This window comes from Saccopteryx leptura, chromosome 4 (genome assembly GCF_036850995.1).
Source record: "Saccopteryx leptura isolate mSacLep1 chromosome 4, mSacLep1_pri_phased_curated, whole genome shotgun sequence".
NCBI classification, from domain to species: Eukaryota; Metazoa; Chordata; class Mammalia; order Chiroptera; family Emballonuridae; genus Saccopteryx; species Saccopteryx leptura.
This window is the reverse complement of record NC_089506.1, coordinates 30,421,520-30,445,042: the sequence shown is the minus strand read 5'-3', so window position 1 is coordinate 30,445,042 and position 23,523 is coordinate 30,421,520. Positions and strand designations below refer to the sequence as shown.

General features: G+C 43.8%; 3 protein-coding genes across 5 annotated transcripts in view; 1 reads left to right on the top strand and 2 right to left on the bottom strand.

Annotated features, from left to right (window-relative positions):
• Nucleotides 1–43: 43 nt before the first annotated feature.
• Nucleotides 44–6,906, top strand: TM2D2 (TM2 domain containing 2). Its single transcript, XM_066380388.1, has 4 exons — nucleotides 44–386; nucleotides 1,207–1,294; nucleotides 2,903–3,018; nucleotides 4,366–6,906. The coding sequence occupies exons 1-4, from the start codon at nucleotides 160–162 to the stop codon at nucleotides 4,577–4,579; spliced, it is 645 nt and encodes a 214-aa protein (XP_066236485.1). The 5' UTR covers nucleotides 44–159; the 3' UTR covers nucleotides 4,580–6,906.
• Nucleotides 4,751–19,221, bottom strand: HTRA4 (HtrA serine peptidase 4). The gene is made up of 9 exons (XM_066380384.1): nucleotides 18,677–19,221; nucleotides 18,151–18,250; nucleotides 17,237–17,441; nucleotides 15,664–15,858; nucleotides 15,224–15,256; nucleotides 12,419–12,533; nucleotides 11,958–12,015; nucleotides 11,457–11,552; nucleotides 4,751–8,175 (listed from the first exon to the last, which is right to left on the bottom strand). Exons 1-9 carry the CDS (start codon nucleotides 19,152–19,154, stop codon nucleotides 8,010–8,012), a joined length of 1,446 nt encoding a protein of 481 aa, XP_066236481.1. The 5' UTR covers nucleotides 19,155–19,221; the 3' UTR covers nucleotides 4,751–8,009.
• A 253-nt stretch (nucleotides 19,222–19,474) lies between these two features.
• The window catches only part of PLEKHA2 (pleckstrin homology domain containing A2), a 75,977-nt gene continuing 71,928 nt past the window's right edge, over nucleotides 19,475–23,523 (bottom strand). For all 3 annotated transcript variants that reach the window (XM_066380387.1, XM_066380385.1, XM_066380386.1), the window contains exon 12: nucleotides 19,475–23,336. In XM_066380387.1, the coding sequence (XP_066236484.1) occupies nucleotides 22,974–23,336 (363 nt within the window). In that variant the 3' untranslated portion in view covers nucleotides 19,475–22,973. The remainder of the gene's footprint in view (nucleotides 23,337–23,523) is intronic.

Sequence of the window (23,523 nt, the reverse complement as noted above, 5' to 3'; positions counted from 1 at the left end):
TCGAGGATTGGGCGGAGCGTCGGGCTGCGCGCCCATTGGCTGTTTGGCAACGAGGAGCGGGGCTACCGGGAGAGGCCTGACCAGGCAGGGTTTGGGTCCCCGGTACCCGCCGGGCTGTATGGTAAAGGAGGCTCAGTCTCCGCCACTGGGCCCGGGAAGATGGTGCTGGGTGGTTTCCCGGTGAGTTACTTACTTCTGTGCGGCCAGGCGGCTTTGCTGCTGGGAAATCTACTTCTGTTGCATTGTGTCTCTCGGAGCCACTCGTACAATGCTACGGCGGAGCCGGAGCTCACATCCGCTGGCGCCGCCCACCCGGAGATCTTCGCGGGTGCTCAGAGCTGGGAATATGGCGACCCCAACTCTCCAGTCATCCTTTGCTCTTACCTGTAAGCTACCCACTCGTCGAGGCCGGGGAAGAGTGCGATAGGGCAAGGGATAAATGGCTGTCGTGCTGGGGGAGGAGGAGCGGTAGGCTGCTTTTTTTTTTTTTTCCGGACCCTCTCCACTTGAGGACCTGGTCGTTAACACTGGGAAGTGAATATCATGACAGGTTTCTCACTCCTCTCACACCTTTGCAGGGAAAAACCTTATGTGGGGGTAGCAGGTCCTTTGGGGTCCCGAAAAAGGAGAACTAGGGAGGAGTGACATCATATAACCTCCGGAAGAAGAGTAGGAGGCTGTACCTTCTCTGTCCTGCTCCGTTTTACCCGAAAGAGACTCCATCGTATGGGCTAGTACTGTGTGAGGCACCAATGAAGTAAATTACTTGTCCCTGCCTACAAGGTACTTCCTGAAAAAGGCAATGTCCTTACTGTTGCAAAACCAAGTCATTTTTTAACATCTCTTTTTAGTAAGAAAAGGCGTTTGGGGGATGCAAAGAGATCTGGGAATCCTTTGGCCTCAGTATTGCCCCCATAGCCCTGCGGCTGTTTGCCTAGGTAAGAGATGAAGGCATAGCAGAACTAGAATCGTGTAGAAATAGGACCAGAAACGATCCCTTGCTCAAAGGGATCATTTGAATGGCTGTCTATTTGACCTGCCATGCTTCAGTCTAATTGACACCATCTCTTGTCTCGAGGAAGAGTCAGAATGAAATTAAATCCCAGGAAACTTGAAGAGATGTTTCTTGCCTGGTTTGATTTTATTCATGTCAACAGCCTTTTACAAAGACCGTATGATGATCATAATCTTACTGGTGATTTATAGACCTGATGAATTCATAGAATGTGAAGACCCTGTGGATCATGTTGGAAATGTAACCGCATCCCAGGAACTTGGTTATGGTTGTCTCAAGGTAGGTCTTTGTTTTGTTTTATAAGCAAACTCTTCCAGAAGCGTATTAAAAAAAAAGTTACAGAAAAGTATAAGGGGTATGAAGTTACCTATTTGTAGAATTCATTAGAATGACTGTTATTAGAAATGTCAAGCATGGCCAGGGTCAGTGGCTGAACAAGGCATTTAGTTTCCTCAGGAAGAAGCAGTGGTCATTGATAAAGGCAAATTTGAAACTAAAAGGCTACCCCTCACTATTCTTCAAGGTATGCACTTCCCTGAAAAAGCAAAACAAAGGCTTACGCCTTTCTAAAACTAATGATGAACTGAGTAGTATGTTTGTTACACATGCATTTGAGGCAGAGCTCCTCTTGCCAATGACCTTTCTTTTCACCAGCCAAGCAGTTTCTACAGGTGTTTAGGAAACAGGGTCTATTAATATATGTCTTTGTAGGAGGTTACAGCATTCAAGGATAAGCCTTTAGTAACAACGGCCTCATGGAATGGAGAGAAGCCATTTGGCTCCATTAATAATATCCCTAAAGCTAGGAGCATATTGCCTAGTCAGACTCCCAAAAACCAGTGAAATTCATGTATTTTCTCCCACTGTGGACTCACCATTATGTTATATCTTGCTGCATAATGCAAGTCAAGACACAGTCAGGTGTAACAGAATTATGGGAAAAAATCAGACACAGAGGAATAAACCAGAGGTAACTCATACTGCAATCATCAATAAATAAATATTCTCAATACAATAAGATTTTGTTCTATTGATAATTACTGATAAAAGTTTGAGTTAGCATTATACAGCAATCACTTAATTTTACCCATTTGAATTAAAAATTGAATTGATCCTGTCAAGGCACTCAAACTGTCCCTTCTGCCAGAAGTCCTAGAGGACTGGCAGTATTCAGGCACCTGAGTCCCTGAGGGAGCACAGGGAGTGAGCATCCTTATTTCCTACTCCCTTCCCTTTGAGAAATGCTCCAACTAAAATAGTAGTGAAGCACTTAAGGTGCCAGTAGAGAGTGTACCACTGTGCTTTCTCTTCTAGAATTCAGTTACACAAAGGGTCAGAGGTCCTGTTCTGAAATTTTTTTGCTGGAATTTAAACATACTGTAAATGTACTATAGATACCTGTTAATCACACATTCACGACTTAAATAAAGTCCTGAGTCAGTTGATGTTCTAGGTTCTTTCCTCATTATGTTCATTTATAATGTATATAAAACAGATCTCTAGTACATTAACCTTTTAAATACCCATTCCCAAATGCTCAGTCATGTGCTCTTTTTCCTGTAAATAAAGGATAATTAAAGCATTATGTTCATCTATATATTCTAAATGGCATTTAATGAAATGGATTTTAAACTTTTAACTGTATTAATAAAGAAGCCAATCATAAAAAATGAAAAAATGAGTTTATTTAAAAACGTACATTCAAGATGGACAATCAAGATGATTATAAAATCACTTGAAGTGTGTGACTAAATTGTTCTTTAGCACAGCTTTACCCAACTTCCTTAGAATAATTGTCATCCTGAGTCAGCTTTTATTAATATAAAGATCTATTTAGTGGTACTTGGCTTTGGTGAGTTTTTGTTTGTTTTGGTTGTGATTCCGCAGTTTGGCGGTCAGGCCTACGGTGATGTGGAGCACACGTCAGTCCAGTGCCGGGCCCTGGAGGGAATTGAGTGTGCCAGTCCCAGGACCTTCCTACGAGAGAATAAACCTTGTATAAAGTGAGTGTTGATTTGAATGGGGTAGTTGGTACTTGGATAGAAGTGGAGCTGTTTTCATTGTCATCTTGTGATGTGACTTTTTCTTTTACCTTAAATGTTAAAGTGACAACAGGATTACTACTGTGCATAATCTGTAGACAAGGGCAATGTAGTTATAGAGAGGATACTGGACTTAAAACCAGGGGTTGTAAGTTCTAAATGTCTCTTTCACCAGCTAAGTGCCTTTGGGTGCACTGAGTTCGGTCCCCTCATTTAGAAAATGAAGGAGTTGGACTAGAGCAGAGGTCGTCAACCTTTTTATACCTACCGCCCACTTTTGGATCTCTGTTAGTAGTAAAATTTTCTAACCGCCCACCGGTTCCACAGTAATGGTGATTTATAAAGTAGGGAAGTAACTTTACTTTATAAAATTTGTAAAGCAGAATTACAGCAAGTTAAAGCATATAATAATTACTTACCAAGTACTTTATGTCAGGTTTTTGCTAAGTTTGACAGAATAAATCTTTATAAAACAACTTACTATAGTTAAATCTATCTTTTTATTTATACTTTGGTTGCTGTGCTACCGCCCACCACGAAAGCTGGAGCGCCCACTAGTGGACGGTAGGGACCAGGTTGACTACCACTGGAATAGACGATCTAGCTCCATAATTCCTGTGATAAGCATATGTATCCTGTGAAAATACCCGTAGTATTTTGGGAATAAAGATTTTACCATGAAAAGTATGGGCCTCTCCCTGAAACTCAGTTTATCTAAGGTTAAAGAATTAGGGTTATTTCTGTAACTTCTCCTTGAATGCACAGAATTTACTTATACCATTTGTTTTGGAGAGTCTGTGACTGTTTAGTGATGATATTAGAGTAACTGCAATTAAGTGTCATCACAGTGTGTAAGACAGAAGTCATTTTGAAGATGTCCCCATTTTTAGTGGCCACAGTACAGCAGAAAAGGTATACGGAGATCAGTATTTATTTAAGCAAAGTTGGCACTTTGTAGAGAACTACATTCAGAACTACAACCTCAGGAAAGGAGTCTGTGCAGGGAGGCATGGGCCCAGACTCCACTCCTACCAGGATGCCTGCGTGTTAATGAGCTTGATAATTTCTTGTCCAGAGAAGTTCAACATTTGTTCTTGTAGGTCATCCATATCTTAGCAATTATGCTTTTGAGATGCTAGACCAACAAGAGATCTTCTTTTGAAGGAGATATGGGGTGGTAAGGAAGTAAGAGGCCACAGAGGGATGGCTACACCATCTTTTCACTTTCTTTAAATTCATTGTACAGTAAGTCACAATGTACCACATTTTCACATGGTAAACACCTTCCTTTTCATTCCTTTTGTCTAGGTACACAGGACACTATTTCATAACCACTCTACTCTACTCTTTCTTCCTGGGATGTTTTGGAGTGGATCGTTTCTGTCTGGGACACACTGGCACAGCAGTAGGGAAGCTATTGACACTTGGAGGACTTGGGATTTGGTGGTTTGTTGACCTTATATTACTTATTACTGGAGGGCTGATGCCAAGTGATGGTAGCAATTGGTGCACTGTTTACTAAAAAGAGCTGCTCTTCTGGCCCAGAGAGGCAACTCTCCTGAATTCATCTCTACAGGCTCAAAACTCTTTCTTGATATCAGATATGACTATTACTTGCCCTCTTTGGAGGGAATAGGTTTGATTAGGAAGGTTTCTTTGGACTGGATTTTCAACCCAAATTTTGCCTTGCAGGCTAGAAATGACAAGCAAACACTGTTGTGGGAACCAAGTTTATACCTTTCCTCATGTACAAAATATAAAGGCTGGCAACTAACATAAGCCATGGAAGGGTTTCTATACGCTTTGTTTCTGTACATGACTGTATCTTCAATCCTTTGGAGCAAGTGGAAGCAACAGGATGAGCAAGTGAATATTTTTAGCCTTGTGCTTTTTGTGACCCTGAATCTTATACAGAGGAGATCTGAAGCTGAACCAGTGATAATCTTCAGCAGAAGTAGAAATGGCCATGGACTTTAATACACACTGAAATTCGGAATTTAAACTGCAGAATAAATTTTGCCAACCTGAAATGCTGTTTGGGTATTCTCAGTAAGTAGAGTGAAACTCAATTATTTGTTTTGCTAAAAGCTAGGCAATTGAAATGAACTACCCTACTAATAAACCCTGTTGTTTCACCATTATTATGCTTAAGAGGCAACATATACATGAAAAAATATATATAATAATTTTTTCATTCCAATTATGGTTTGAAAGCCAACAGTATCAGACCTGTCTGGGTTAGGCTGTCCCTCTTGACAGAACTTGCCTACTTAAAAAGTAGCATTTACCAGTTTCGAGAACCCATGTTGAAGGTTGGTAATAAAGATTTCATACAAATAACTATAAAACTGTTCTTCACAATTAGGTAAAATAAAGTGAGGCGCATTGTGCTCTTGGAAAGAAAAACAGGCTCTTACTTAAAGGATATTATTACTGAGTGTCGGATAGATTAAGATGTGATTTGTGGGGAGAAAGAGCCACTGAGTGCTTTCTGTCACAGTACGCTTGAACCAGAAGCTCTCGCTGTGGCTGCAGCGGTCAGTCAGAGAGAAAGAGACACAGCCAAGTTTTCGCATTCCCAAATCACTGGGGGGGGAAAGAAGTGCTTTGAATAATAAGTGGTTTTTAAAACTTAGTTCTCATTCTTTATGATCTAAGTTGAAAAGAACTGTTAAATACAAAGTAAAAGGACTTTATGGATAAGTCAACCTAAGATCCTGCTATTTGGAATAACATAAATTCTGGAAACAATCAAAGTAGAACTGCTCAAAGTTTAGTTTCATAATAATTGACTTAAAAACCAAGAATCACAGTTAAAATAACTGGATATGCTCTATCATTATGAAATGGCTTTCCTCAAAGTTTCAGCTTTATTACCCCTAATTGATATGATCACTGTTCTTACATTATTAAATGGTGGCAATTGTGTTAAAATTAAAACAGATATTCTGTTCTGTCTTGAAAGTTCAGTACCACACTGACCTTAACCTTGTCTATAAAAAGTAATAATTGATAGATGTATATTCATAATCTATATACTCTATGGCAGTGTTTTTTAAATTGTGGGTTGTGAAGAAACTGTACCTTCTCCCCAGAAAACCACACAAAATTTTACATAGATTTTAAAGGGGTCTAATTATGTTATATTAAAAAAAAAAAACAAAAAGAATACTTCTATAAGATGTTTGGAAAACAAACTAAAATTAAAGTCTTAACACAAAATAATATACTACCTTAAGTCACAAATTCTGCTTCATCTCACAATTTTTTTTAATCTCCTTAAAGATAGTCTCAAATCCCATCCAAACCTGTTTTCTCCCCTCTGGCCAGGTGTTCAGTGGGTTAGAGAATTGTTCTGATATGCTGGTTTGATCCCCCGTTGGGGCACATACAAGAGGCAACCAGTGAATGCACAGCTAAGTGGAACAGCAAGTCAATGTGTCTCTCTTCCCTTCCTTCCCTGCCTCCAATCAACGCATAAATTAAAAAAGAAAAAATTAAACTATTTTGTTTAAAAAAACACACACACTTTGGCAGCTTTCAGACTCATTAATGTTGCCAGGAGGAAGAGCTTGGGTAAAAAGGTCAAGTCTATGATTTATTGATGTTCTATTTTATAGAAGCCATCTCGCAGTCAGAAAAGCTATTGGAGACCAAAGTTATTTCCACAGCTAGAGTGATAACTTGAGAATCTTTAATAAACTTCTGTGGCAATCCACAATTGTCAGTTTCAGTTTGACTTATAGAATGATATCCATTCTCTGTATGTATAAACCCTGGCCAGATGTGATACAACCGGAAAAACTGATTGCATAAGGGAATATTATTAAAAATTCAATTTCTTTTGCACTCTGGATTCAGGTTGTTTCTTAATATTTAGTAGGTAGGTGTATATGTGTGTGTATGTGTGTGTTCATTCCTCAGCTTCCTGACACTAACTCTGTCCTGAGACTGGGGAGAGGGATGACTGTGGATACTGAGTTCCTGGGTATGACACAGCCAGGTGACACTCCCCAGCTTCCCAGAGCTGTTAAAAACAGTGGTGCCCCACCACTGCTTGGGCTCCCTCTACCCAGGGGTACAAGGAGAGCAAGGAGCACCCGGCTCCCACCATCTGTGGTCCCATCACTCAGTTCAACAGTGCGGCCGCCGACTTCAAGGACCAGAGTGTGATGGCCTGGGACAGGACTAGAGTGGTGGAGTAGTACTAGGTCCTGGCGGCCAAGGGGTGCCATAGGAGAGCCAGGGTCCCTCTGCAGAGTTCTGGTAACTCCTCTTTTTTGGAGAATTAGGTCTCCAGCTTCCCAGCTAGTCCCTCCTGCTAGAAGTTAGCTGCTTCCAGGCTGGTGGGTAGACAGGAGAACAAGGGCTCCTTCCTTCCCCAAACCAGCCAGCCCGTCCCCACAAGGCCAGGGACCAGACACTGCAGGGGATGCACAGGACCAGGCACTGCAGGGGATGCTCAGACCAAATGCTGCTCCTTTGGCCAAATGGCCCAGGAGGCAGTTCTAGGTGCACCATGTGACCCCCTAGTGTGTGTGTGTGTGTGTGTGTGTGTGTGTGTGTGTGTGTGTGTGTGTGTGTGTGTGTGTATGTGTGAGATCCAGTTTGTGGCTATAGAGAAGTTTTAAAATACTAAAGTGTCCTGTCAGGGTTAAATTAGAAACTGCTTGTTTTTCAGTTGTTCTTATCTTTAAATAAAAGTTTATCAGCTTCCCAGACTTCCTGGCACCACGTCCTTCTTCCTCTTGCTTAGTAAGGCTTCTCGGCAGCAGGAGCACCTCCAACCTAATGGTTCCTGAATGTTTGAGTCCGTGTGTTGTGTTTAAGCATTCATTTTCCTCTATAAGAAAGAGATCTAAAAATCCCTTGCCATCTCTGGCACATCTTCAATACAAACCAGGTAATATAGCTTTGGTTTTGTCAGATAATTCCTCTTTAAAGCAAGATACTTAATCGATTATTTCAGGTGTGACTGTCAGGATCAAAGTTTGCCTTCCCCGACGAACCATGATGGAAAGGGAATCGTTGTCCTTAACAGCTTCGGTGACATCGGTTGCAGTGGTAACAGGTTGCCCATTTATGCTGACAATTACATCGTGGTCTCTCAACCCAGAACTGAGAGGGGAGAAAAAGGACCGTGACACTGTAAGAGTTTTTACTTATCCCCAGCTAGAATTCAATGTCTCTCTTATGACACTACTATTTTGCTGGCAGTAAACATATAAGCAAGAAACCAGAAATAGCCTCAATCCTTTCAAATATGAGAACTGGTAGATAGGCTGTGAAATCTGGAGAACAATCCTATTTACCTTTATAAAATTAATATTTCTACCAGAAGCATGTGTAAATTTATTCCTCCAATATATTGGATTTGGTTTGGAATAAGAGTTCAGCTTTCAATTTCTATTAATCTCTGACCTCTGTTAACCTCAAGCAGACTCAGCTTCCTGACGCTAGCTAGCTCTGTCCTGAGCAAATACGAAAAGCCCAAGCAGTATCTTTTCCCCCAGACAGCTACATTCCAATGAGTTTGATTTTTGACAGCCCGTTTGTCCCGTCTTCAACCCACAGCTTATGGAATGAGAGAGTATGTTCAGCTAGCTACACTATTCAAAGCTCTGTTCCCAGTAAGTCACAAACCAGTTACCCTTCCTGGTGTAAATATTTAAGGCTCTGGTTCTGGACTCCTTTTCTCCAAAGCTGTGATTGTATTCAGTCTTCTACATAATCTGTTTCGCATAGAATGGATATTCTAGAAACAAAAACCACCTCCAGCAAGGCAATAAATCTGTAGCCATGCTGTTGATTTGTCTTAAAGTAAAAAATAGTCTGGAAGAGGGACATAAAATTAAATGATTCCAGGAGATACCCTTCAAGAGAAATGGGAAGCCCAGGAAGGTTAATAGGGGTGACACCACCAAGATATGTGGAATTTATTAAAAAATAGGAGAAATTTAAAGCAAGAGGATGCAAAGAAGTTTGAAGGTAGATGGAGCTAAAAGCATGAAAGCCTTTAAAACAAGGTTAGTTCAGGAAGATGATGGAGACAGTGCACAAAAAAAAAAAACAACTCAATTCATGGTAGTTCTGTGAATGGAAAAAGAAAGTAAGAAATGTGTAAATTATTACTGAGTTTAAGCTATGCACCATATATGAGGAAATGAGGCTCAGACAGGACAAATTTCCCACAGCTTGTAAAAGGCTTATAGGATTTGAAACCCATCTTGACATTCACTCAGTCTGCTTCTCAGAAGCAAGAAGAGCAGCCACAAAAGCAGGATAGTACACAGAGGTTCCAGAGCCCTGCTGTCTGACTCGTGTAACTCTCATTAACCTCTCTGTACACAGCTGCCTCCTCTGTAAATTAATACTGCGGGCTCAAACCAAGTATGGGAGACACTTAAGATGGTGCCTGCCATATAGTAAGTGCTTAATAAATGCCAGCTGCTATTACTATAATTATTGTCATTATTAGATATAAGTGGATGGAGCCAAAACAGATTTCTGGTTGAGCAGAGACATCAGGCAAGCAGTTAATTTCCACATTTTCATGTGCATCCAAATCCTGGAAATCTTGTTTAAACTGCAGTTTCTGACTCAGTGGCGGGCCTGTCATTCTGCCTTTCTAAAATCTCCAGCTCATGCTAATGCGGCTGATCTATAGACCACGTCTTGGGTAGCCAGGACTTGCAGAGCTGAAAGAAATAGCTTTGGCCTTGAACCAGAAGTTAAAAATAAGGGGGTGGGGGGAGGAGGGAGCATGAACCAAGAAAGTCTAGAAAAGCCTGTGACAAGCCAAGTTTAGTTACATTAGATCTAACTCTTGGCTATTCTGAACAGGAAGTACCCTATGGTTTCCTGTCCCCTGCTAAAAGAGTTGCCATAATCTAAACAGACTATTGAGCTTTTGAAAAACAATAAGAGAGAGATACTAAAGAAGTTTAAGAGAGAGACCCAGGGAATAATTGTTGGACAAGCCACCTCTTCCCTCAGTAGTTGTATAAATGTTCAAAACAGTCAAGTCAGCTAGAGCATCTCTTTGGAGAGCTACTCTAACCTTGGCTTTATTCACTGTATTGGTTTAATTGTTTATTTAGTGCTGCCCTCTGATACTGTCATCTAAAATTCAAAGAAAAAAGTATTTTAAAGTACCAAAAGTATATTCTTAATCTTTTAACCCTTTGGATTCTTCTGGTTCTTAATAACTAAGCATTGAAAGGGTAGACTTGCGGATCCTAGCAAAATTAATTTCAACTTAGGCTATTAACTCATATCATGCATTCATGGCCTACACGCAGGGGTCCCCAAACTTTTTACACAGGGAGCCAGTTCACTGTCTCAGACCGTTGGAGGGCCGCCACATACAGTGCTCCTCTCACTGACCACCAATGAAAGAGGTGCCCCTTCCGGAAGTGCGGCAGGGGGCTGGATAAATGGTCTCAGGGGGCCGCATTCGGCCCACGGGCCATAGTTTGGGGATGCCTGGCCTACAGGGAACCATCCCTTTAAAAAAAAAAAGGCCTTTATATTACACATGTCTACATCAGCATTACTATCCAATAGAAATATATGTCGTATGTAATTTTAAATTTTCTAGTAGCCATAATTTTTCAAAAAAATTTTAAACAGCCTGACCAGGTGATGGTGCAGTGGATAGAGCGTCGGACTAGGATGCGGAGGACCCAGGTTTGAGACCCTGAGGTTGCCAGCTTAAGCGCAGGCTCATCTGGTTTGAGCAAAGCTCACCAGCTTGGACCCAAGGTTGTTGGCTTGAGCAAGGGGTTACTCGGTCTGCTGTAACCCCACAGTCAAGGCACATATGAGAAAGCAATCAATGAACAACTAAGGCGTTGCAACGAAAAACTAATGATTGATGCTTCTCATCTCTCTTCGTTCCTGTTTATCCCTATCTATCCCTCTCTCTGACTCTCTGTAAAAAAAAAAAAAAAAAAAAAAAAAATTTTAAACAGATGAAACTAATTTTAATAAATCTTATTTAACTCAAAATATCTAAAATATCATTTAACATGTAATAATTAATCATTATTAGTATGTATTTTATACTCCATTTTGTCCTTGAAATCCAATAGAAACAACATACAATGATAATATCTTATATAATGCAATGATTAAAGTGAATGGCATTTTTTTCCCTCTGCCGCCCTGCAGAAAAGGTGTGTTTGATGGAAAAATATTTTACATGCTTCTGGTTTATTTATTTAAATAAAATTAAAAATTTAGTCCATTGGTCATACCAGCCACATCTCCAGTGTTCAATAGCCACGTGTGGGAAAGGGCCACGGTATGGACAGCCCGAGTCCAGATCCCCCCACGTTCCCACGGCACGCGTCCAGTGAGGACAAAGGAAGCCCGGCAGAGGCCCGAGCTCCTCTTACCTTTCCGCAGCTGTCCCTTGAATCACCTCATATACAAAAACCCCAGAACGCACATCAGGGAAATCTGGATCTTGCCTTTTCATTTCTTGAAGAAGGCTGAGAAAAGGGAGAAGAGTTTTCCGGTAAAGTGAAGAAGCACAATGAATGGCTCTGAGCCCTGGGCAAAGCCTCTGAATCTCAGTAAATAGTCCCTGTTCTCGCAAGGCTCAGGGGGGCCGGAGCGGCTGCCATCAAGTGGGTCACACTCCTTCCCTGGGGTGCTCTGATTCTCTACGCCAAAGCCTAGAGCCATGGGACGTTATCAAACAAGGAGACAGTGAAAGAAACTACTGCAAAGTACAGTGAATGCTGGGCGGGCTGAGGCACATGCGCACCTGTGATAAATAGGGCAGTGGCCACAAGAGCACCCAGCTGTAATCCAAACACTTCAGTTTCCCTATCAAGACTGTCCGTGGTTTTTGCTTCTGAAAACAAGCCAGATACATTCAAACCCATGCTTACTTCATAGTGAGGGGCAGCATTCGCAGACCCAGGTATTTCTTCTGTGAAAGAGTCTTTCCTGGAAAAGAAAATTATAACACGTTGCCGACAAAACTTCTCTCCTTTCAGCAGATCTTAAAAGACACTGAGCCACAGAACAGCCTTACCATCAGAACTGCCCTCTCAGGCTGTCGGCCACGAAATACATGCCTCAGAGAACCTTTGTCATGAGTACCGACGCTCTTCCCACCCACCTCCCCTCCATCACCCACAAGTTTCCTTTCCCAGCAGTTCAGTCCAAATATTTTCTGAGTGCAATTCACGCCCGGTTTGGTGCCTAGTCCCCCACACTGCTGCCCGAACCACCGTGATCAGAACTGGGTCCTAGTGACTCGGTATTCCACAGATCTGTCTCCACAGGAGATTGAGGGCTCCTAAAAACACCCAAGGGGAAAAAAAAGTCCTTGCCCCCTCCCCTTTACCTTTCAATTGGCGCTCGTGGTATTCCGCCAAGAACTGTCGGATTCGATCTGAGGGGATTGCAAAGGAGATTCCTGCGGTCACCTTCAGTGTATTTATGCCAATCACCTCCCCGTCCTGGCAATGGAGGAGACAGCAGTCAGTCACCCAGCTGTGCAAACTGAGCAAACAGGAATGAAGCTAGTCCTCAGGGTCAGGGTGGGGGGTTGCGGCTGGAGGAAATGGTACTGCTTCGTTGAGGTCAGTGGATGTTGTTACCTCGAAGAGGAGCATAGCAGAGAGGACCTACATGTGCAAATTCTGCTGAGGAATTTTTTTTCCAAATCTTGAGCTTATTTTTTCCACACCGAATTACATTGTTTTTATTTTTTATTGGATTTATTAGGGTGACTTTGGTTAATAAAATTATACAGGTTTCAATTCCACAACATACCATCAGTACATTGCACTGTGCGCTCAGCACCGCAAGCCACGCTCTCCTCCGCCACCATTTATCTCTGCTCTGCCCTCTTCTCCCTCCCACCCCCTTCCCTCTTGTAATCATAGCACTGTTGTCCCGTTCCAGGAGTTGTTTCCTTTTCTTTTCTTTTTTTTTTTTTTTTTTTTTTGCATTTTTCTGAAGCTGGAAACAGGGAGAGACAGTCAGACAGACTCCTGCATGCGCCCGACCGGGATCCACCCGGCACGCCCACCAGGGGTGACGCTCTGCCCACCAGGGGGCGATGCTCTGCCCATCCTGGGCGTCGCCATGTTGCGACCAGAGCCACTCTAGCGCCTGAGGCAGAGGCCACAGAGCCATCCCCAGCGCCGGGGCCATCTTTGCTCCAATGGAGCCTTGGCTGCGGGAGGGGAAGAGAGAGACAGAGAGGAAGGCGCGGCGGAGGGGTGGAGAAGCAAATGGGCGCTTCTCCTGTGTGCCCTGGCCGGGAATCAAACCCAGGTCCTCCGCACGCTAGGCCGACGCTCTACCGCTGAGCCAACCGGCCAGGGCCCAGGAGTTGTTTCTTTCTTTGCTTAATTCCTTCACCGTGTCCACCCAGCCCCTTAGCCCTTTGAGTAGTACGAACGTTCACGTATTTCCTCGTGCCTCCTGACCATCCTGACCAGTGTGATCATACAATATTTTTATTTTTAAAATGTGTAAGGCAACATTTAAAAAAGGCAAATGTATGTTCTTTTTGTTTCCATAAATTGGTTATCAAAACAAACATGATTTTAAGTTAATAAAACTAGAACTGGAACTAATTTCATTTAAAAAAAAAAAAAACTCATTCCCAGGGTTCAGTGAGCATGAAAAAAACTCACTACTCAAAGGGTTAACCCCGGTCCTTCTTATAGCTGTCAATCGACTCTCTGTATCCGTGAATCTATTTCTATTTTGTTAGTTTATTGTGTTCCTTTGATTCCACATATTTGTGAAATCATATGGTACTTGTCTTTCTCTGACTGGGCCTATTTCACTTAGCATAATAATCTCCAGGTCCATCTATACTGTTGCAAAAGGTAAGAGTTCTGGTTTTTTATGGCTGAGTAGTATTCCATTGTGTAAATGTACCACAGCTTTGTTGTCCACTCATCCACTGATGGGCACTGGGCTGCTTTCATATCTTGGCTACCATACCCGGGTCAGATAACAAACTATGGTTCACGTTTAAAAGCAGTATTACTGTAAATAACTCTATGTTCATTGCAGTGCTATTTACAATTACAGTGATTTTAAATTTGAACCACAGTTTGTTATTTGACCTAGACAAGAAGACAAGGAGTCTTTGCCTTTTCGTTCCTTAAATGAAACTAAAAATAAACACAGCAAAAGCAAAAAGCTGTTAGATTTTTAGCAACACTTCAATGAAACTATTCAGAGGAATTTGTAAGTTGACCTTAGCAATAAAGCTCTATGAAACCAAAGCTATGGAGTGAGAAATACTTTCTTTCCTCCTCATGCACTTCATCATCTAGCCTTTGTTAGGCAATGGAAAGGATTTTTAAAAACCATGTTATTTAATTTAACATTTATTCCTATTAAAATACAGATTATAATTCAGTAGGTCTGGAGTATGGTCTGAAATTCTGCATGTGAACCCTGCACTAGTAAACTCATTGTCTACTGGAGAAAGAAGGCACAAAAAATTGCATCAATCTTATGAGTAAAAACCTCTTAATAACGTCACACACAATTCATCCTCTTACAGGTAAGTGTAATATATAAAGATGAACCAAAACCAATAAGTTCAGAAATTCAGAAAGCATGATCACAGGGTGTGTCAAATATCACCGCATTCTCGTGTTTTCACATGTATTTAAGCAACTAGAAATGCTAACACTTCTGCTAAAGAGTCTGACTAAAATTTAATAATTAAATACATAACAGAGCAATGGATTTGTGTTGTAGCTTTTCTGTCATCTATAAGTGGATCAAGACTAAAAACCTGGACAGACATCAGGAAATTAGCATTTTTGAATGAGAGTTCTTCACATGTAACAGCAGGGCATCTTCAAGGATATGCATTGGTCACTTGACATAAATTTGGGTTTAGTACCCAGGACTTTTGTTAACTAGCCAGTGGAAACAGAAAGCACACTGAAGAGCTATAAATAAAGTGGAAATAAACCCTGGCACTCTCAGTTGGAAGAGATCACGTGCCAGGATGACAAATTCATGTAGATCTTAAATTTTCCTGTTTGCTTAAGATTCAATCATAGAAAAGCATCATAGCACAGATCGCTACACTAGGATTAGTCTGTACAGTGGAATCTGTGAAGTCTTCAGGAAGAGACATGAAACAGCAAGGAAAGTGGCCACTTACCAAGTTTACCAGAGGCCCCCCAGAATTCCCGTGCTGAAAACAGAATTTGAAAAAACCGTCAGTACTTTTCCCTCTGCCAACCATACATTGTTTCCATACAGGTTTACCGAAAGCAGTCTGTACTAATGAGCCGCTGTTCCCCATCATCACTAATACTGACGTCACTGCAGGTAAAGAACAATAGCAAAAGGAGCACCACTTCCTACAGCACTGGTGACCTCTATGACAAACCCTGACAGCCCATCCAATATCGTGGATACCAGTTATCATACCAAACAGGCTGAACTCTAACAACACGGCATTTGGTCCCTCTCAGAAGGATCTGACTACACTCTGGACATCCCCAAAAGGCCAAAGGGAAAAGAAGGCACTTTGAAGTGTTCTTCTCACTGCACTGCCAGTATCTTATGGGCTCACAATGGCCCTCCCAAGTGACTTACATTAATTATGGCATCCGTTTGGATATAGTCCATGTCTGAATCCTTCAGCCCCAGTTCTTTGCCCCCTCGCTGTGTAGTGCTGACAATCCCTGCGGTCACTGTGTTCTGCAGAGAAAATGGGCTGCCCAAGGCCACCACGAACTCTCCAGCCCGCAGGTCAGATGACCTTCCCAGCAGCAATACAGGAAGGTCAGTCTGCACATGGGCAAGAAGGGGTGGGGAGGTCAAATCAAAAATAGAATTAACCACTGTTGGTACACAGCATATACATGGCACATTCTTAATAACATCACACACAATTCATCCTCCTACAGGTAGGTGTAATATGTAAAGATGAACCAAAACCAATCAGCTCAAAAATTCAGAAAGCATGATCACAGGGTGTGTCAAATATCACCACATTTATAATGCAGCATTTATAATCCAAGAATCACTTCCCAAACTCGCACTTGTTAAGATGATTTGGAACACCTCTAAAATCTAAAAGTATTGCTTTGTATCAATTACTATAAATAAACTACAAGTGAAGTAACTGATGACATAAACTGACATTAACAATTTACTTAGCACTGGTCCAGCTCAAAAGTTTCTAAAGTTAATTGGCCACAAACAAAGGCCCAGAGCATCTCTTCTCAAACTTGAATGTGCACATGAAGCCCCCGGGGGTCCTAAGACAGTACAGATTCTAATTCAGTAGACCTGGCTGGGGCCTGAGATTCTGCATTTCCAAAACATTTTTTTTCTTTTTTTTCTTTTTTTTTTCTGTATCTCTCTGAAGCCGGAAACGGGGAGAGACAGTCAGACAGACTCCCGCATGCGCCTGACCGGGATCCACCCGGCATGCCCACCAGGGGCGATGCTCTGCCCACCAGGGGGCGATGCTCTGCCCATCCGGGGTGTCGCTCCGTTGCGACCAGAGCCACTCTAGCGCCTGGGGCAGAGGCCAAGGAGCGATCCCCAGCGCCCGGGCCATCCCTGCTCCAGTGGAGCCTTGGCTGCGGGAAGAGAAGAGAGAGACAGAGAGGAAAGAGAGGGGGAGGGGTGGAGAAGCAAATGGGCGCTTCTCCTGTGTGCCCTGGCCGGGAATCGAACCTGGGACTTCTGCACGCCAGGCCGACGCTCTACCACTGAGCCAACCGGCCAGGGCCCCAAAACATTTTAGATGATGTCAATGCTGCTGGTATGCAGACCACACTTGGTATAACAGGACCTCAAAGTATTCCTGAGCAGTTCTGAATTTACTGTGTCATTCATAGTACTCTAGGACAGTTCTCTAAGAGAAATGAGTTTCTCAGAAGCAGCATCTGTTGACAAAGGTGGTGAAGGAGAAAACTAGCAAACAGACACACACACACACACAAAACTGCTAGGTAGTTAAGAGAAATTGTTAGGGGTGTACAGACTGGCAAGGAGGAAAAATTAGAAAAAGAAGAGAAAGAGAAAAAAAAACAGAAAAGAAGGAAATTGGAAAACAGCATAAACCAGGTAAAGAGCTGTGGTGTGGGAAGAAAATCTGAGCAAATTGATGAAAGTCCCCCAATGTGAGGACTCTGAGGTGGCCTCACATACTCACATTTGGCTCAATCTTAATCAGAGCAAGATCCAGTTTATGGTCAATGTCCTTGATCGTGGCTTCATACTGGACCCCACTCTGGAGCTCCACCTGGATTCGCTGCCGGTTGGTGAGGACATGGGCATTGGTGACAATGAGCCCATCCTCAGACACTATGAACCCAGAGCCACTGGATACAGGAATAGCCTCGCTTCTAAGAGGTGACCTGTCCCAGCAAGACAACAGCATAAGCAGAGGGCAGGAAAGTCAGGGATCCACCAATCTGTAAACATGGGAACCTCACATTTATCAGGCATACCTCCAGCAGTTTTCCCAGACATTTTACTGTTCCCTGTCTGTGTTTTCATTTTCTCTGTGTATAATTGGACTCTGCATGTTCAGTGGCTTGGCCACCTCTTGTGAATGGCACTGAGACCTGATTCCAACTCCCCTTTACCAGGGACACTCCCTTCTTCAGAGCTGGGCAGACCAGCAACTCTGCTTCAAAGAGGCCTATCCTGATCACGATATTGTGGGCAAAAGTGGACCTGGTGCCAAGTCATCCAGGACCCAGGCAGGGAGGGAAGCCGGGAAGTCTGGTTCCTGTTTACATCCCGCTACTGTACTAACTGGCCTCGTAACAGATTTCCTTCTATGCCGCTTAGGGGCTGAGCAAGATCATCCAGATGCCTTCTAGCTCTTGCACCTGACCTTCAATTTTGTCTGCGGGAGATGGGGGAGAGAGAAACCACAGCCACATAAATACTGAGCAGCACTCAGATCTGGAAGTCAGACTGCCCAACCCTTCAAGACCTTGACCAGGTCGTCATCGGACCGCTTTGAGCCTCACAGCCACTTTTTGATGCGTGTAATGTGGTAGCGCGGGTCCCAGCGCAGAAAGCGGGTAGGGAAGTACCGCCTCCTACTTCCTTTACCTGCGAAACAGCTGCAAGTGAACCACAGATGGCGCCACCTTCTCAACCACCGAGGCAATGAAGTTGTAGTTGCTCCTTAGCCAGCCTGGGCTTCTGGTCCCTGTGAAGAAATGCTCCATTCTTGGGGGCGAAGGGACCCTCGTCTCCTGACCGTCTCAGGGGTTGGATCTCAATTCTCTCTGCGCCTCTGTCCACCTTCCCTCCCCTTTCTCTCTTCATTCTCCCCAGTCCTGTGTTTTCCCTGTGGTCCGGTAAGGACATGCCTTGAGGGAACCAGACCCGTCATCTCGGAGAAAAGAAAAAAAATGAAAGGGAAGATGACAATTAACAGGTTTGGGGAGGAAATTAGGGGAAAAACACATGGAAACCAGTAAAGAGGCACCTAAGGAGGGAAGAAATTTAGGAACAAATAGTGGAACCCCTAAGGCCAGTGGAACAGAACAGAGCCCGCAGTGAGCTGCGTGATTGAAATCCATGCTTTAAGAAAGTTCCAAGAGGGCCCTGAGGGCACAGCCCTGGGGCTCACCTGGGTCCCTGCAGTCCCCCTTCTGCACAGGCAGAGCCGGGAGCTCGCCACGGCGGCGCGCAGCGCGGTTCTCGGCACGGAGCGCGCAAAGGCTGGGGTAGGAGCGCCCATCGCTGCCGCACACGGCCGCCCCAGCCTCTGGGCAGCCGCAAGTGCCCAGCCGGGTGCCAGCCAGGCGCCGGCGACGGAGCGGCGCGCCGCACTGCAGCCCCGGGGCACAGGGCCGGCCGAGCGCCCCGCCGCAGACCTCACCCTCAGTCGCAGGGCACACGTGGCAGCAGCGGCAGCGGTCCAGCATCGGCACTGCCCCCGCGGAGCAGGTGGGCAGCGGGGGACAGCGCATTGGCTCGCAGGTCGCAGGGCAGAGCCGAGAGGGCCAGGTCCTCCAAGCCTCCACCCTGGGAATGAGCACTGAGGGCAGCAGTAGCCACAGCAGGAATTGTCCAAGCCCAGCTGGCCAAAGCAAAGGTCTAGACATCCTGCTCCCTTCTTCCGACTACTTACTCGGGACCCGCAGCCACTCTTAAATGAACAACACTTTCTCCCAGCTAGGGTGCCGCCTCCACCAGCCCCAGACCTGAATGGGCAGGGTCTGGCAGCCCTCTCCACATACACACCCATACAGCCTCCCGCCACCCGCCCCTCCCTAAGGGCCACATCCACCCTCCAGCAACATGAGAGGTCCCTAGCACTAACCACCCGGAGCAGGGACCTACTTTGTGAAATCCATAAAACCAATGGGGCAGACTGACAAGAGCGATCGCATACCCACGCTCTGCGTTAGGAAAACACACCATATTTCAGTATTTCACATGGTTTTATTACAAAACAAGCAACAAAAGTTTTAGAAAATTTTTTTGCTACATACCAATTCAGAGATCACATAAAAAGAGAAGCATACAGTTTCCATGCACTGGGCTCAGTGCTTACAGGGAGTGCATTTCACAGCTGAAACATACTGGTTCAACATACAACATCATGCCACACCTTCCTAAGCAGTGGGGACAGGGATCAAACAGTTCAGACTACCTAGGATAAGTGACTTGCTGTAGGCAATAACACAGGGAGAAAAGAGAATGAAGGGGAAAGTGACATTGGTAAAAAAGATTTCATAAACTTGTCCATTTCTGACATGTTCAAAGTTTTGGGAAACTTTGGGAAAGTTTTGGGAAACTCCATTTCCAAAATACTGTTACCGCCATATGCCTGTTTATCAGTTCACAGTGAGAACGAACATCAAATCCCACTGCTCAACGACTGAAACAGCTGTTTATTTAATGGGTCCTTTTAGCCTGTGTCAGAACAGTTATCCTCAAGAAGGGAAAATAACCTTTTGCTTTAAGTGAACTATAAAGCTGGACCTTAAAATCTACTCTTTCTCATGGGAATTTTCCAGCATTCTACCCAGAAACAGATGTGTAATTCCAACATTTTGACCTGAGGTCACTCTGCTCGATGTATGTTGATGATGTCTCACAGCATGCACAAGGCCCAACTATGTTTACCAACCTTCAACTGACTTAAGATAGCAAATCCTTAAGCTTTCAAGAACAGGAGACAGTAAACAGTTCAACTATAGGTAAGACCACCTGAAATACTGTTACACAGAGTGGGTCAAGACCCCATCAAAAGTCTTATAAAAACAGCACAACTCAGAGAAGGTTTTTATTCCACAAAGAAAATGCAGTACTTTTTTTAGTTTCTTTTATTTTTTTTTAACTCAAAGAGATATTTCAGAGCCTCTGCACTTAACTACTAACCTATAGTGTATCCCCACCCTATATTTTCCATTTGGTTCCATTTTATACATTTAAAAGCAAATGCTTTGGTTGTACATGCACCATCTTTGGCTCAAACGTGTAGTGACATTACTGTGATGTGAAATTGGCCAGAGATAAGAAATATGAACACCAAAGGAATTCTGAAATAAAGTTTGGGAATGATAATGCTTTCAGGCTTCACAGAATATATAATTATATTTATCTGGTGTTAGAACTGCATTAACAATGTTCTAACTTGGGATTCCCAAGTACTTGCCAACTAGAGTCCCTGTTTTCCCTCTATCACAGTAATACAATTTGGATTTATAAGTATGTTTAACTTAACACAGTCTCAAAATAGAGAAGGTTCTTACTGAATAAGAACCTTATTAGCTTACTGTAATGGCCAATTAATTTAGTAGTCATCTAGCAGAGGGTTTAATTTTAAAAAGAGAGAAGTGGGTAGATTTTTATAATTTAAACTTTCCATGAGTTAGAGAATGTTTAAAAAGATCTCAAAAGTCCCTGATTTATTTTTATTAGTTCAGTATCGCTTACGGCGCACTGTGTCTTTGACCTAGCCAAATAATTTTCTTGCGGAAAACCGGAAGATGGAACCGGAGACAAAGAGCTTTAAGAATCTGGAATGACTTCTTGAAAGCAAGCTACTTGAAGTATGTTGTAACTCTGACCAGTCATAAATAAGTAATTCCCAAACTGAGGATTTCTGAGGACAACATAGACAGGAACCTGCAGAAAAGAGAAAAGGCGCAGAGGGAGCGACCCAGTAGTAGGTTTCCTTCACGACACCAGGACCACGAGGCTAAACAAATCAAGGGAAGGACAGCGCCAACTCAGTGCAGTCAAGAATAGTTCTCAACACGACACAGACTTCCAGGGTGCTGTGGTGCCTGGAGAGACATCAGATTTCCCTCAAGGCACTAAGGATTTACTGATCACATCTATTCACCTCTGCATTAGATTTGGACATAAACAGGGGAAAGTATTTACTTATGTAAAAATGCTTCCCTTAGCTCCTTGACCACTAGTCATTAATTTTTGAATTTAAAGATAAAATTAGTTGATCTAGCTGACAAAAGGTGTGACAGAAATGAGTTACATTTTCTCTCCCTTTAGGGAACCCTGATAGGTTCCTGGTAGCGGTTCAGCACATAAGTTGGACAGACAAATCCTCCCAGGGACCCCAGAAATAGTATCTTCGTGTCAAATGGAAGAAGGCACACCCTGAAATCTGGGCGGGAAATCTCTAGTCAGCAATGCATAGCCTCTAAATCAATGTTTCTATGCAGTTTCTAGTTTATTAAAAATATAAATATCTCTCAAGATTATCTTCGCATCTCTCTGTTCTTAGATACATAGAACCTCGTCAGATTGCAAGGTCAGATCATGCAAGTACACAAGGCTTCATTCAAAGGGCAACACAAAGAAAGCAAAGCTGCCAGGGTGCACGATGCTACAGCACTTAGACTACTACTGGCCCACTAAAGAAGAGCTACAGGCAAGGATTCAAGAGAATCTGTCTTTGCTAAAACAGACCTTTCCTTCTGTCTGGAAAACATGTGTCAAAAAAATACTTAGCTGGATGAACTCTAACCCATTTCTTCCTAGCACCTGCTTCAAAGCAAATCTAAAACTCTAAACTAGAGATCTGGTCTATCACACAAGTGAATTCTCATACTCGTACTAACCCTCCACGCATTCCAACTAACACCGTATCAAGGGAGATGTCTGTTCTGTCCTCCAGTCATCACATTTAACACTGATAAATTCATCTTTGGGGCCAGACACAGAAAGCGGGTGGGCAGGCCTGTCACTCACACTGACAGTATTTGGGGTCAAAGAACATCAAAATGAGAACCGAGTAATTCCCATAATTGACTGCTGCATTGAATGGATCATTCCTCACTCCTTACAAGAGGTCCCTATTTCATTCCCTGTGGAGGTCTGACCTGGTAGACATTAGGAAGGCCACCCACCAGCACCCAGAATTTAATATCTCCCTTCAAAATGAATCCCAGTCAAGTGGGGCCTGGGTCTTCACGGCTCCTCCCTCCTTTCAGGGCAGTTAGCTACCACCCCTCTACTTCACAGTCAAACTTCAGCCAGTAAACAGGAACGGGATAGAACCATGCGACTGGCATAAGATTCTGTGACTTGTCTTGAAAACAAAGAGAAGGAACTAAAACAAGGACAAGGAAATAAAACTTCGTCAGGAACAGACTTGGACTTGCCGCCTCCTCTCATTAGGACGACCCTGCAATAATCAAACAAGAGGCAAGCTGCTCCCTACTGAGCAAGCCCTACAGGAGTAACCTAGTGATTTTCCCACTTAAATACACTGCAATGATACATTGTTTTTTAAACGCCAGCTGGATGGGCCCCTCAGACGGAGCATCCACAGGAAGATGAGTGGCGTAAAGACCTCTGACTACCCTCCAACAGCCAGGGAAACTGAGTCATGGCCTCCGTTTCTTGAGTCCTCCCCTACCCCGTCCCTCCCTAGGCACTACGACTCATCACACATCAGAAGTCCGTATGTTCTCATCATCGAGGTTGAACACAAATGGTTTCTCCTTGGGGTGCTGGGGCTCTGATCGGTGCCTTATTCGGGAGCTGGGCAACACCCCAGAAGTATTGCTCTCCCCAAGTCGAGATGTGAACAAAGAGTCCTCAGGAGCCTCCTCGGCTGTCTGCAGCTTTTCCCCTGCCTGCGGGACAGGTGTCCAGGGTTGCCAGGAGGAGGCCACAGAGGGGGCTTTGCAGAGAGCTCTCTTCTCTTCCACAGCGGGCCGCCCTCTGCAGAACACGGAGTTGGCCCCACCTGAGAGGCTGGAGCCTCCAGAGCGAGTCAGAGAAATGGATCTGGAAAAGGACATTTCCTACAAGAAGAAAAGGGAAGAGAAAACAAAGGAAAATAAGGGCTTTCCTGACAATGCTCACCCCAAAGCCCCAGGAGGAGTGCCCACTCAGGAGAGCCACCATCCCGCAGGGCCAGGGACACTGGTCTAGAGAAACCAAGTACGTCCAGTGGGACCCACTCCATGCTTGTCAAGGTCTGCCTGACAG

What these genes read in the sequence shown, in the direction of transcription:
- TM2D2 (XM_066380388.1), top strand. Translation starts at nt 160, where the DNA reads ATGGTGCTGGGTGGTTTCCCGGTGAGTTACTTACTTCTGTGCGGCCAG. An exon ending in TTGGTTATGGTTGTCTCAAG is followed by an intron (nt 1,295 to 2,902) that starts GTAGGTCTTTGT and finishes GTGATTCCGCAG; the next exon opens with TTTGGCGGTCAGGCCTACGG. An exon ending in GAGAATAAACCTTGTATAAA is followed by an intron (nt 3,019 to 4,365) that starts GTGAGTGTTGAT and finishes CCTTTTGTCTAG; the next exon opens with GTACACAGGACACTATTTCA.
- HTRA4 (XM_066380384.1), bottom strand. Translation starts at nt 19,154, where the DNA reads ATGTCTAGACCTTTGCTTTGGCCAGCTGGGCTTGGACAATTCCTGCTG. An exon ending in TGATTAAGATTGAGCCAAAT is followed by an intron (nt 15,859 to 17,236) that starts GTGAGTATGTGA and finishes GCCCATGTGCAG; the next exon opens with ACTGACCTTCCTGTATTGCT. An exon ending in GGGGGCCTCTGGTAAACTTG is followed by an intron (nt 12,534 to 15,223) that starts GTAAGTGGCCAC and finishes CTCCATTGCCAG; the next exon opens with GACGGGGAGGTGATTGGCAT.